Here is a 13,065-nt window from a genome sequence, read left to right as displayed (position 1 = left end):
GGGTTGCAGGCCAGTTCCCTGCAGGCCAACTCCCAGCAGGGGACGCACAAAAAGGCAACCATACATTGATGTTTCTCTCCCTCTCTCCTTCCCCTCTAAAGGTAAATAAATAAATAAATAAATCATTTTAAAAATCATTTGGGAATCTTTCAGTTCAGAGGTGTCTGTCCAGTTTAAGTTTCACTAACTTTATATCTGCGCTTTGTTTCAAAGCAGAACAACAGAAAATTTTTATTTAGCACGTAAAAATATAAACTTTCATTGTAAGAAGTTTTTGTAACCCACTTACACAGTTTTGGTAAGGGGGGTTCTATTGTGTCCTTCTTCTTTAATGAAAGAAAATTCATGTGTCAAGGGGGGAATCTCAAAACTAGTTCCTTAGATATTCTTATTAGTCATAGAACTTTCTTCAAAATTTTTTTAAAAGAAATATCTCAAAACTTATTTTACCTTAAACTTCCTGGTGATAATAGCTTTATTTACATATTACATAGATAATAGAAGAGACAACGGTGGAGGAAAAATAGTTTTGCAGTTGTGAGTACACAAAACACAGAGCTTATTCTTGTGTTCTTATTTATAAATTATTGTATTCTTTTCCATATGAACAATTTAAACCTTTTTCCTCACTCTGTATGCAATATTCATGATTTCATAGTATTGAACCTAATCTGATTTTGTGATAATAGGGACATTTTGAAAAAGCAGCAGTGGAACTCATTACTCTTAGTAAATCAGTACTCTAATCTCTTCATTCTATTTTATAAAGCCATTTTCCAAAACACACCCGCTATTTCTCCATAATATAAAAAATTGAACTACATGGCTGGTGTAGCTCAGTGGATTGAGTGCCGGCCTGTGAACCAAAGGATTGCAGTTCGATTCCCAGTCAGGGCACATGCCTGGGTTGCAGGCCAGTTCCCAGCAGGGGACACATGAGAGGCAACCGTACATTGATATTTCCCTCTCTCCTTTCTTTCCCCTCTGAAGATAAATAAATAAAATCTTTTTAAAAATTGAACTGATCCTATATTTACATAGTGATATTCTTTAGGTAGCTTAAAGCATTGAATAGTTTCCTACATAATTAAATTCCACAGTTTTCTGAAAAGTAAAAGGTAGATGGTATTTTCCTAATTTTATATCTACTGAATTTTATATATACCGAAATTATGAGTCATACATCAATTTTGTAACAGAGTCAGGTAAGAAAACCCAGAACTTTTTTTTAAGATTTTATTTATTTATCTTTAGAGAGGAAGGGAAGGAGAGAAGGAGAGAAATATCAATGTATGGTTGCCTCTCATGTGTCCCCCGCTGGGAACTGGCCTGCAACCCAGGCATGTGCCCTGACTGGGAATCGAACCTCAATAGTGTGGTTTGCAGCCCGCACTCAATCCACTGAGCTACACCAGCCAGGGAAAACCCAGAACTTTTAATGCTAGTTTACTATTCTTCATTATATAAAGGTTCTTTTCCCTCTCTTCATTGATTTTGCCCATCTTTTTATTGTTTTAAAAATAATCTGCAAAAATAAGAAAATATTAATTACTATATTTAGAAATCAAACTAACAGATTATCTTGTTGTTTTTCAAACACTGGTCTCCATCTTCACTTCATTACTTAGAGGAAATAATTTGATATTTGGTAAACATTCTCAAAACCTGAACCAACACCTTTGATAATCAGACCCGAGGCCTTTTTTAGCATACGTGTATATCTAACTGAAAAACTCAGTTTTACTCTTCTCATCCACTCTTACATTCAAGCCTGCCTAAATACTATGACAAGATTAGATTTTTATTCACAATTTAGCAGCTCCACAAATCTATCCAGAATTCTGAATTACTCAACAGAGAGCAAAAACTCTTGATCTGTGGGTTTTAAAGTGCTTTGGCCCTTTGCCCTCAGCTTGGTAGTGTCATAGTCTCCTTATCTACAAAGTACATGTAGCAGCAAACTGGATAACTATACCTCCAACCTACTTATTAATCTCTTTTTCCCCAGTTTTTCATTTTTATCGAATCATTGAAGTTTGGAGCAAAAGGGAGTTTAGAGATGAATTAATCAAATCTCTTATTTTTTGTCTGATATAGAAGCAGAAAGAGATTAAATGACTTTCCTAAAGTTGCATAACTATTTGTTTTGTACGTAAAATAAGATTCACTATCATTTACCTTAATGAGAAATATTATTGTACTGTATAAAATTTGCTATTCAGAAATATATATTGCATAATTTTCCTTATGTATTACATATTACAGTTGTGAATTTTCTTTTTAAAAATATTTTGAGATAATTGCAGGTTCACATGCAGTTGTAAGAAATAATATAGAGAAATTCTGTGTATTTTTTCCCCAAATTTCTCCTGTGGTAACATCTGGCATTGCTGAAGTATAAAACCACAACAGGAAACTGATATTGATAACAGTCAAACTTATTCAGATTTCACCAGTTAGTTACTCACTGGCCCAATCGCATATGTGTATTTAGAGCTATGCAGCTTTATCACATGGGTGGATTAGTGTGACAATCATCACAGCCAAGATAAAAAAAAAAGAGTTCCATCACAAAGATCCCTCGTGCTGCCCAGTTATAACTACAGCCACCTCCCTCCCACTACATCTCCCCAGTCTTTGCAAGCCACTAAACTATAAAATTTTGTCATTTAAAAGTTATGTGTTAATAAAATAAAACAGTCTATAACTTTTTGATATTTCCTTTTTAAAAACTTTTTAATTCTTTTAAGCTTCCTCCAAATTGTGGTTTATATAAATAGTTCTTTTGTTTTTATTGCTGAGTAGTATTCCATGGTATGGATGTATCATTGTTTTTCAGGCATTCACCCTTTGGAGAACATGTGGCTTGTTTCTGTGTTTTATGAATTATGAATAAAGTTTCTATGATCATATACATTCAAGATTTTGTGTGATCAAAAACTTTTTAAGATTTTTATTTATTTATTTTTAAACAGAGGGGAAGGAAGGGAGAAAGAGAGGGAGAGAAGCATCGATGTGCGGTTGCCTCTCACGTACCCGTTAGTGGGGACCCGGCCTGCAACCCACGCATGTGCCCTGACTGGGAATCGAACTGACAACCCTTTGGTTCCCAGGCTGGCACTCAATTCACTGGGCCATACCAGCCAGGACAAAATTTTTATTTCTCTAATATATGTGCCCAAGAGTATGATTGCTGAGCTGTACAGTATTTCCATGTTTATTTTTACAAGAAACTGACAAAAGTTTTTCAGAGCAGATACATCATTTTACATTCCAACCACCAATGTAAGAGAGCACCAATTTCTCTACATCCTTCCTAGCATTGACTATGGTCACTATTTTTAAATTTTTGCTATTCTAATGGATGTGTAGTGATTTCTCATTATGGTCATAATTTGTATTTCCCTAATAGTTAATGATTTTTTGTGTGCTTATTCATTCCTATTTGTGAAGTAGTTGTTCATGTCTTTTACCATTTCCTTTTTTAACGCTGTTTATTTTATTTTATTTTTCCATCACCATTTACCCCCCCATGCCCTTTTTCACCTCCACCAACCACCCTCCCCTCCACAATCGCTGCACTGTGTACATGAGTTTTTTTCTCTTTTTCCCCCTCAATTCCTCCAGCCAACCCCCGCCCAAGCTGTCATCCTGCTCCCTATCTATGAGTCTGTGTCTATTTTGCTTGTTAGTTTAGTTGGCTCATTAGATTCCACAGATGAGTGAAATCATATGGTATGTGTCTTTCTCTGACTGGCTTATTTCACTTAGCATAATGTTCTCCAGGTCCATCCATGCTATCTCAAAGAGTAAATTTTCCTCTTTTTTATGACCAATTAGTATTCCACTGTGTAAATGTCCCATAGTTGTTTTATTTTTTATTGGTTAATATATAGTTACATAGCAAAATGTTTTTTAAAATTGTTGTTTTAGTACAGTTGTCTACATTCCCACCCTACCACTTCTCCTACTCTAGTCATCCCCACCTCCCATCCTTGATCCCACCTCCCTTTGGTTTTATCCATGTGTCTTTTATACATGTTTCTAAAAACCCTTCCCCCCATTGTCCCCTCCCACCTCCCCTCTGGTTACTGTCAGTTTGTTCTTAATTTCAATGTCTCTGGTTCTATTTTGCTTGATTATTTGTTTTGTTGATTAGGTTCCATTTATAAGTGAGATCATATGTTATTTGTCTTTTACTGTCTGGCTTCTTTCACTTAGTATAATGCTCTCCAGATCCATCCATGCTGTCTCAAAGGGTGGGAGCTCCTTCTTTCTTTCTGCTGCATAGTATTCCATTATGTAAATGCACCTGCCTCACTCTACATTGCTTACTCTCATTGATGTTGTCGATACGGGAAGAGTGGGTGAAGAAAACCTATAAAATAAAGATCCCTACCACTACCTTATACCACTAGATGACTGTGGAGGGACAGCTCATGGTTTGACTTCATTGAGACTTCTCTGGCAAAGAAATCAGAGCACCAGCCTGCTTGCTTCTGCTGAAGGGGGAATGGAAGGTCAGTTCTGTGATCAGCATGGCTATACTACTATTCTGACAGGGAAACATTTCCTGCTTAGGGAAGCACTGCCTGCTTCTGCCAGAAAGGACATGGCAGATCAGCTCTCTTTTGGTCCTGCCGACACTACACTGTCAGAGGAACTGGAACATTATCTGCTTCCACGCAGAAGTGGATGTAAGATCAATTTCCTGCATTTGAGGCTGTTGACTAACCTTATTTCCCACCACAAACCACATCCCCTATTCCTTAGTTGGGTGAGTTCTGTGCTCCAGCCACAAGTGCCTGACCAGTGTTTCGCATACCCTAAGTCTATGCATTCCTCTGTGCCTTCCCTCCAGCTGTTTTCTACTTACCCTGAAAAGGTCTCACTATTCTATCACCTTTTGAATGTCTTCCTTTTGTTCTACTACACTTTCAAGTTGTTTTTTACAACTTCCCCAGCCACACATAACAAATCAGTACCTCCTTTGGCTCCCCAATGATTAATACATATTGGGTTGGTGGAAAAGTTTGTTTGGTTTTTTCCATACGATGGCTCTAGTAGTACTTAGTTATCTTTAACTTCATTTGAAACAATTTTGTTAGATTGCATTGTGACAGATGTCATATCAGTGTGCATTTTAAAAAAACTTATCAAAATTGGTGAATTTTTGTGCAACCATTTTAATATTGAAGGTGTAAGAAGATATCCAACATTTTCAGCATATTATGCTTTATCATTACAGAAAAAATAAAAATGCAACTGAAACGCAAAAAAATATTTGTGCAATTTGTGCAGTATACGGAGAAGGTGCTGTGACTTACTGAACGTGTCAAAAGTGGTTTGCAATGTTTCTTGCTACTATTTACATTTTGGCCAAATAATTCTTTGCTGCGGGGCTCTTATGCATTGGAAGGTGTTTAGCAGCACCCTGGCCTCTACCCACTGGGAGCCAGTAGCAGGAGAGAGACAACAAACCCACAATATCCAAATCAAATCAGTTACTTGTGAAAATGAAAAATGTATCTTTTATTTTATGGAAAAAAACTAAACAGACTTTATTGCCAACCCAATACTTCTTGGCATGTATTATAATTCTCATTGTACAATGGAAGTAACAAAATTGACACCTATCTCTACCACCCCTCCACTTATAGATTAACACTGTATCTCCCAAAATTACTTTAAATACTTTTCTATTTATCCAGATTTTAGGCCTCTGGTAACTCAAAGCATTTGCAAGACTGCTCTGAAACTGGCTATAAGGGACAAAGTCCTGTCAACAGTACCTCCTTAATTCACCCTCACGCCCTGACCAAGAGGGCTTGAGAGTAAAATGGAGTGTAAATTCAGAGGTGGGGCATGAACTCTGTGGTTAGTAGACAGTCCTGATAAGAGGAAAGGACTTGGCTAGGAGACTTCAAGTACCTAGCACGAATCAGTTCCTGTGCTCAGATACTCCCTTGTAATTACCTCATTCAATCTTCACAGCTGCCCTTTGAGGTAGATATTATACATATATTGCAGGTTGATGGTGCTCTCCTAATAATTTTCAGCCTTAATGGGCATATATTCACCGGGTCAGTGATGTGGATGTTTTGGAAGAATAACTAAAGCTGCTGTGGGAGAGTTGCAGTCACCAGGGCCCCAGCTTTCAGACGCTTGTGTAAGACGACTTGTTTCATTTGGGAGGATTTCTTTGGGTTGGAACAGAACAGCTGAAACCACTTATTTATTCGTTTAACAAATATTTATTGAGTACCTATTCTGTGTAAGGCACTTGAGTTGCGAGATAAAAGGCCTTTCTCGAATGGGTTTATAGTCTAGTGGGCAGACATACAAAGTAAACATTATATCATAGTGTGGTAAGGCCCACTGAATCCATAATGTTAGAGAATAATCTAAACATCAACATTAGAGTTTTAAAGAGGAAAGAATATTAAAAATTCTTTTATCTCCTCAGGCTGCTTTGTGGGGTTGTGAGCAAGAACTTTATTAAAGTATACAACCAAAGAGCCGGAGTAAATTGTTTTCCCTGCCTTTGTGTGCCCCGTGGGTGGTCTTCTGTCACTTGTCAACTGCTCTTCTAAGCAAAAAGAGCTTGGCACATCTTTGTCCTGGGGGATTACCTGGGGGACATTATTTGTGAAACACAATGACATGACATTTACACATACCTTCTGACTTTCGGTGTGTAGGTCACATATATGTGCGACTAAAGTATATGCCACTATGCCATTCTAAAGAGTTTTGAAATACCTTTTAGTGCATGTTGTTTTCTTGTTTCCTTGAAATTAATTTCTTGTATTACAGTATTGGACAGTTACTCGAAGTCCTTGGCCTTGAAAACATGGGGAGTTGGGGAATCCACACATATTTTGCCCCATCAGCTATCAAATGGTATGAGAACTAAGTTTTTCTGTCCCTGTGTTGAAAGATAGTGAAATGTGGAGTCAGCAAGTATTGGTGCCTTGGAGAGCTCTCCCCTGCTTTCCTACATTTCTGTATGAATTAATAGCCTTTTTGGTTTTTTTTTACAAGTGATGATATTGTGTCTTCTCACCAGTGAAGGGTGAAGGAATGAGAATGAGGGGCCTGGACTTCCCAGGTTTTTACTGCCATCTTATACAGTAGAATATAGGAATAAAAATTTTATAGACATTCTCATTTAATCCTTGTAACAGCCCTGTGACTTGAGGTAGGGAAATTATAGACAGTTTACTATCTTTTGAATTTTCCATATGAGCATGTACTACATTTGTAATCAGAATAACCACAAATGCATATAACAAAAACGTTTCTTCTTTAACTGTACAAAATTGGGGCCACAATTTTGTTTCAATATCCTGCTTTTTCACAGATCATTCTTTTCTCATATGTAGATCTTCAGGTTGTTAAATATTCTTTGAAAATATGGTTTATAGTAGCTCAATACATCCATATGTGAATGTAAACTAGTTTAATTATCCACTCTGTGATAGGCCATTTAGGATAAATAATGGACCATCTATACATCTATACAAAAGAACATTATGAAACCACTAAAAAATCACATTTTCAGAATATTTCATAACCTTAGAAAATGTTTGACATAAATGAAAAAAGCTATAAAGTTATCAAATCTGTTCCCAATTTTGTGAAATATATGCAGAGATCTACTAATGAAGGAGAAATTGCAACATTATTGTAACATTTTGTGTATGTTGAGATGGTAAGATTAAGGATATCGGGGTTAGTTTCGTGTTTTATTTCACCGAATTGTAGAAAAGCTGCACAATGTCCGAACATTTCTTTTACATTCCGAAAATAAACAGATTGTTTTTCAAAAAAGAAGCAAAACCGAACGATGAGATACAAAATGTAAAGGAGAGTTTGGCTCAAGATGGTGGACTGTACAGAGGAGGCTTTTTCTCCTCCGGTCTCATATCCCTTTAACTGAAAGAAAATAATTTGTATGTACAAACTCTGCGTGTGTATGTGTGTGTGTTGGATATTACTATTTTTTTTTTCCGAAGGCTTTGTGAGGAATTCCTGGAAGATAGAAAGCAGATGGAGCGGCTGTGGAGGAGGCTGGCGGGCGACAGGCGGCCAGAGAAAGGGAGGAGGGGAGCCGGCCAGTCTGGCTCCGGTTTGAGGGAAGCGGTCGGGGGGCGCGTGAGGAAATGAAGGAGAGAGCGCCTGCAATGCTGCGGACTGAACGCGGGTGCGCGCACTAACCCGCCCCGCCGCGGCGGGCGGAGCGGAAGGGGGAATGGCGGGGGCGGGGCCGAGGCGCGGGCGGGCTCGGGGAGGTCCGGTTCCCGAAGCGGCAAAAGCCCTGGCGCCAGAGCTAGGCCGAGCAGTACAGCGCTGCGAAGCTGAGGCCCCCTCGGACTCGCCAGGGACGAGCCGCCCCCGCCACCGCAGCCATCCTTCTGATCGCTTGCCTGCCTTTGCCGTGGTCTCCTTCTCCATCGCCGTTTCCTCGCCGCAACCTCGTCGATAACAGCTAAGTGGTCAATTCGGGACTTCGGGTTGGGAGTCCGGGCGGGAGCCAGGCGCGGGCAGTACACGCTAGCGCGCCATCTCCTGCGGCAACCGCCACTGCTGCAGACACCCCTCCTGGGCGGGAGAGACACTCTCGAGAGGCCCACGCCGTCCCAGCACCCGAGATTAGACTTACGGCGTTTCTACCGAGCGTTGGTGAGATCCTTGTGCTTGGTGGAGGGAGGACTGACCGGGACTGAGAGATCACGCGAAAACAGATCTCATATTGCACAGGGCTGATTTTTTGTCTCGGTTGAATCGGGCAAGTGGCAGCTTTGCCAGAGCGTCCTGAAAACCCGAGCCATGTCGCCCCCAACTGTGCCTCCGATGGGTGTAGATGGTGTGTCCGCATACCTGATGAAGAAAAGGCACACCCACAGGAAGCAGCGGCGAAAGCCCACTTTCCTTACCCGCAGGAACATCGTGGGCTGCCGCATTCAACACGGCTGGAAGGAAGGCAACGAGCCGGTGGAGCAATGGAAGGGCACCGTGCTCGAGCAGGTTTCCGTGAAGCCCACTCTCTACATCATCAAATATGATGGCAAGGATAGTGTGTATGGGCTGGAACTGCACCGAGATAAGAGAGTTTTAGCGCTAGAGATCCTTCCTGAGAGAGTGCCAACTCCTCGCATTGATTCCCGCCTCGCAGATTCCCTGATTGGCAAGGCAGTGGGGCATGTGTTTGAGGGTGAGCACGGTCGAAAAGATGAATGGAAGGGCATGGTCCTGGCGCGGGCCCCGGTGATGGACACTTGGTTTTACATCACCTACGAGAAAGATCCTGTCCTTTACATGTACACGCTCCTGGATGACTACAAAGATGGTGACCTGCGCATCATTCCAGATTCCAACTACTATTTCCCTACAGCAGAACGGGAGCCTGGAGAAGTGGTCGACAGCCTCGTGGGCAAGCAGGTGGAACACGCCAAAGATGATGGGTCCAAGAGAACCGGCATTTTCATCCATCAAGTGGTGGCCAAGCCGTCTGTCTACTTCATTAAGTTTGATGATGATATTCACATTTATGTCTATGGTTTGGTGAAAACTCCCTAAATTCACTCCGTGTTCTTTGCAAAATTTGTGGAACTATCAAATGTAAAGTATGTTGTGTTTTTGTAATCGTGAACTTTTGAGAACAGTTTTGGTGTCAGAGATTCAGGAATTTAATATCCCTTATTACTTATTGTGCCTCCAGATCTTACATTGACTAGTTCCACAGTTTTGCCCAAGTGTACTTTGGTACCTATGATATTGCCTTGTTATGTAATTGAAAAATATGAATTGGGTACTAATAGAAAATTGAAAAGTGTTCAATACCTTTGGAACCATGAAAGACTAGATAAACAAAAATTAACGGTATAACCCCACACCATATCCTTCCCCCCATTTCCCTTACCTTCCCTCTTTCTTCTCCACGAATAACAAGTGTTAAGAACATGATGCATATCCTACATTTTCCCCAACCTCTTACAAAGTTTGTTGCAGTTGTTTCTGTAAAACTGACAAGCCACATCATTTCTCTATAATTGCTTTTCTTACTTTACATATCCATGAAATCCCTTCTGATCAATAAACAGTTCTAGATCTCTCCTCCCTTTTTCTCCCCTTCTTTCCCTCTCCTCCTCTCCCTCTGGAATTTATTTTTATATATAGTATTAAGATACAGATTCAGTTATACATTTTGCTCACATTAGATACCTGATCACATCATAGCACCCATTTCCTTCTCGCTCTGGAATTTATTTTTGTATATGGTATAAGACAGATCTAACTATACATTTTCTTCACATTGGATACCTGATTGTGCCACCCATTTATTAAATGAATCACCCATTTTCTCTCCTCCCTCCATCTTTTCCTCCCTCCAACAGCTGCATACACAGTACATATTTATGTACCAAAACGGTATTGAACCATTCTGTTTTTAATGGTCATTTGTTATTTCCTTTTTGTGTTTCCCCATAACACTACTCGATACATACTGGTGCTTTTTATTTCTATAGGTTAGATTCCTAGAAATGGGATTGCTGTGTAGGATTATTTTAATTTTGAAAGCTGTTACAAAATTGCTATCCCAAATGAAAGTTCTCGTTTTCCAGTATTCTCTCCAGCACTCTTTAATGTTTGCAAATCTGAAAGGCGAAAAATTTGTTGTATTGTTTCTTTAATTGGCAAACTCAGTGAGGTTTTTTTGTTTGTTTGTTTTTGGGGGGGTTGTTTGTTTTGCTTTTTTGGGCTTTTATGATTTGCCAGTATTTCTACTCCTATGTTCTCTTATCTATTGAATCATTTTTCCTTTATAAATTTATAAGAATTCTCACTGTATTTGCTATATAATGAATATTAATCATGTGTAGCCCATATGTGTTATGATTTTTCCAGCCTATCATAAATCTTGACTTTACTAATGTAACTTTTAATTTTTTTTAATTTTTAGATAGACTGCTTCTTTTTGGCTTTTTGGTTTTCTGTCTTTTTCAGATGAATGCCTCAACCCCAAGTAATTTTTTTTCTAAAAAGTTGAGGTTTTGCTGTTTGATCCAACTGGAATTTCTTTTCTATATGATATTAAATAGATCTCCAACTATATACTTTGTTTATATTGGATACCTGATGCTATCACATTTATTATATCAACCATCCATTTTAAAGTTTCTGAGCCAGTTCACATTATTTTAACTATAGTGGCTTAACCTTAAATTTTGGACTCTGGTAAAGCAAGTTACCTTTCATTAGATTTTTTTCCTTCTTCTTTTATATAACTTGTGCTAGATATTCATTCTTTCATATGAAGATTAAAGGCTTTTTTCACATTAAAAATTGAATTACATTTTCATACGTATTTAGAGGATTATGTTAGTAATATTAATACTTAACTTTCAAGAGTTTGAGTACATCATTAAAATCTTTTGTTTTTGCTTTTGAAATGTTATTCATCTAGGTACATTATATCAGATTACATTTATTTTTAAGTAGTTTTACAGTTTTTGTCATAGTTTGACATTTTGAATGGTGTATGTTCTCCTGTTCATTTGTAATTTGTTATTCTGGCCAATAGAGACAGACGATGGATTTAAAAAGATTTACTTTCTGTTGAATCAGCTCACTAAATCCTATACATTACACTGGGTTTTAAAATAAAATAATTTTGACTTTCTACATACACAATCATTTCACCTGCGAATAGAAATAATTTTATGTTGTTTGTATTGATTATTATTACATTAGCTGGATTCTTCAAATAATGATTATGGCAGGCATGCCCATCCGGTTCTTAGCATTCCCTATTAATTAGCATGACATTTGCTTTTGGCTATTGGTAGTCATTAACTACTAACATATTTAGGGAATTTCTTCTATTCCTGTTTTATATAGCATTACTACTAAAAGTGGCTGATGAATTTTATCAAATGACTTTTCAGCATCTATTGATAAAATTACATGGTTTTTCCTCTTAATTTGTTGACATAATGAGTTAGAGTGAGAGGAATTTGATAGCGAACCAAACTTGCATTTCTGGAATAAGTCCTACTTGGTCATGGTGTCATAATCATATGATATATTTCTGGATTTTATTTACCATTATTTTATTTAGAATTCTTGCATCTGCATTTCAAAGCAAAATTGTATTTTCTTTCTTGCACTGTCTTTATCAAGATTTTAAATCAAAATTGTGCTAGCTTAGAAGAATATATGGTGAGTTTTCAATATTTACCTGTAGTCTGGAATATTTTAAATAGCGTTAGAATTATTTGTTGTTTAAAAATTAGCTAGTACTAAGTTGTACAACAGTCTAATCCCAGTGACACTTTTGATGGTAGATCTTTAATCAGCTTTCTTATCTCTTCAATGATAATTGGTTTATTCAAGCTTTTTATTAAAATAGAATATATATTCGCTGTGAAATACAAAGTTTAAAGTTTTATCTATTATGCTTCTCAATTGTTTTATTCAGATGCTTTATGTACTTGTGTGTTGCATATGCATATGTCCTAGATATGTTCAATTCTGAAAACATTAATAAAGTCATAAGCTATAATGCTGTTTTCAATTCTCTTTGTAGTTTACTTGAAAAATTAAAACAATATAAAAAGTATAAAATATATAACAAAAACTTGTTTACCTTCATCTACAATTAATACATTTTTCATCATTTTGGTATATTCGTTTTAGCTATAGATTTATATTTTTTAAAAGTTAGTAACCTTGGTGGGGCAGGGCTGGGATTATAAAACAGAAAACTGTACTTGAACAAGAATTAAATAAAAATAAAAATTTTAAAAAAGCTAGTAACCCTGACTGGCATAGCACAGTGGATTGAGTGTGGGCTGCAAACCAAAGTGTCACTGGTTCAATTCCCAGTCAGGGCACACACCTGGGTTGCAGGCCAGGCAAGGGCACTACACATTGATGTTTCCTTCCCTTCCTCTCTCTAAATATAAATAAAAGTAAAATCTTTAAAAAGAAGTTAGAACATTAAAACTTATAAATTCAGCTGGTGTGGCTCAGTGGATTGAGTGCTGGGCCTGCTAACCA

General features: G+C 37.8%; 1 protein-coding gene across 1 annotated transcript; it reads left to right on the top strand.

Moving 5' to 3' along the window:
- Positions 1–8,279: 8,279 nt before the first annotated feature.
- Positions 8,280–12,555, top strand: SPIN4 (spindlin family member 4). The gene has a single exon (XM_037045970.1). The coding sequence runs from the start codon at positions 8,833–8,835 to the stop codon at positions 9,580–9,582; it is 750 nt and encodes a 249-aa protein (XP_036901865.1). The 5' UTR covers positions 8,280–8,832; the 3' UTR covers positions 9,583–12,555.
- The last annotated feature ends 510 nt before the right edge of the window (positions 12,556–13,065 follow it).

This window comes from Sturnira hondurensis, unplaced genomic scaffold, assembly GCF_014824575.4.
Source record: "Sturnira hondurensis isolate 20B ecotype Veracruz unplaced genomic scaffold, ASM1482457v3 Scaffold0004711, whole genome shotgun sequence".
In the NCBI taxonomy this organism is placed as follows: Eukaryota; Metazoa; Chordata; class Mammalia; order Chiroptera; family Phyllostomidae; genus Sturnira; species Sturnira hondurensis.
This window is presented reverse-complemented; position numbering and strand designations above follow the sequence as displayed.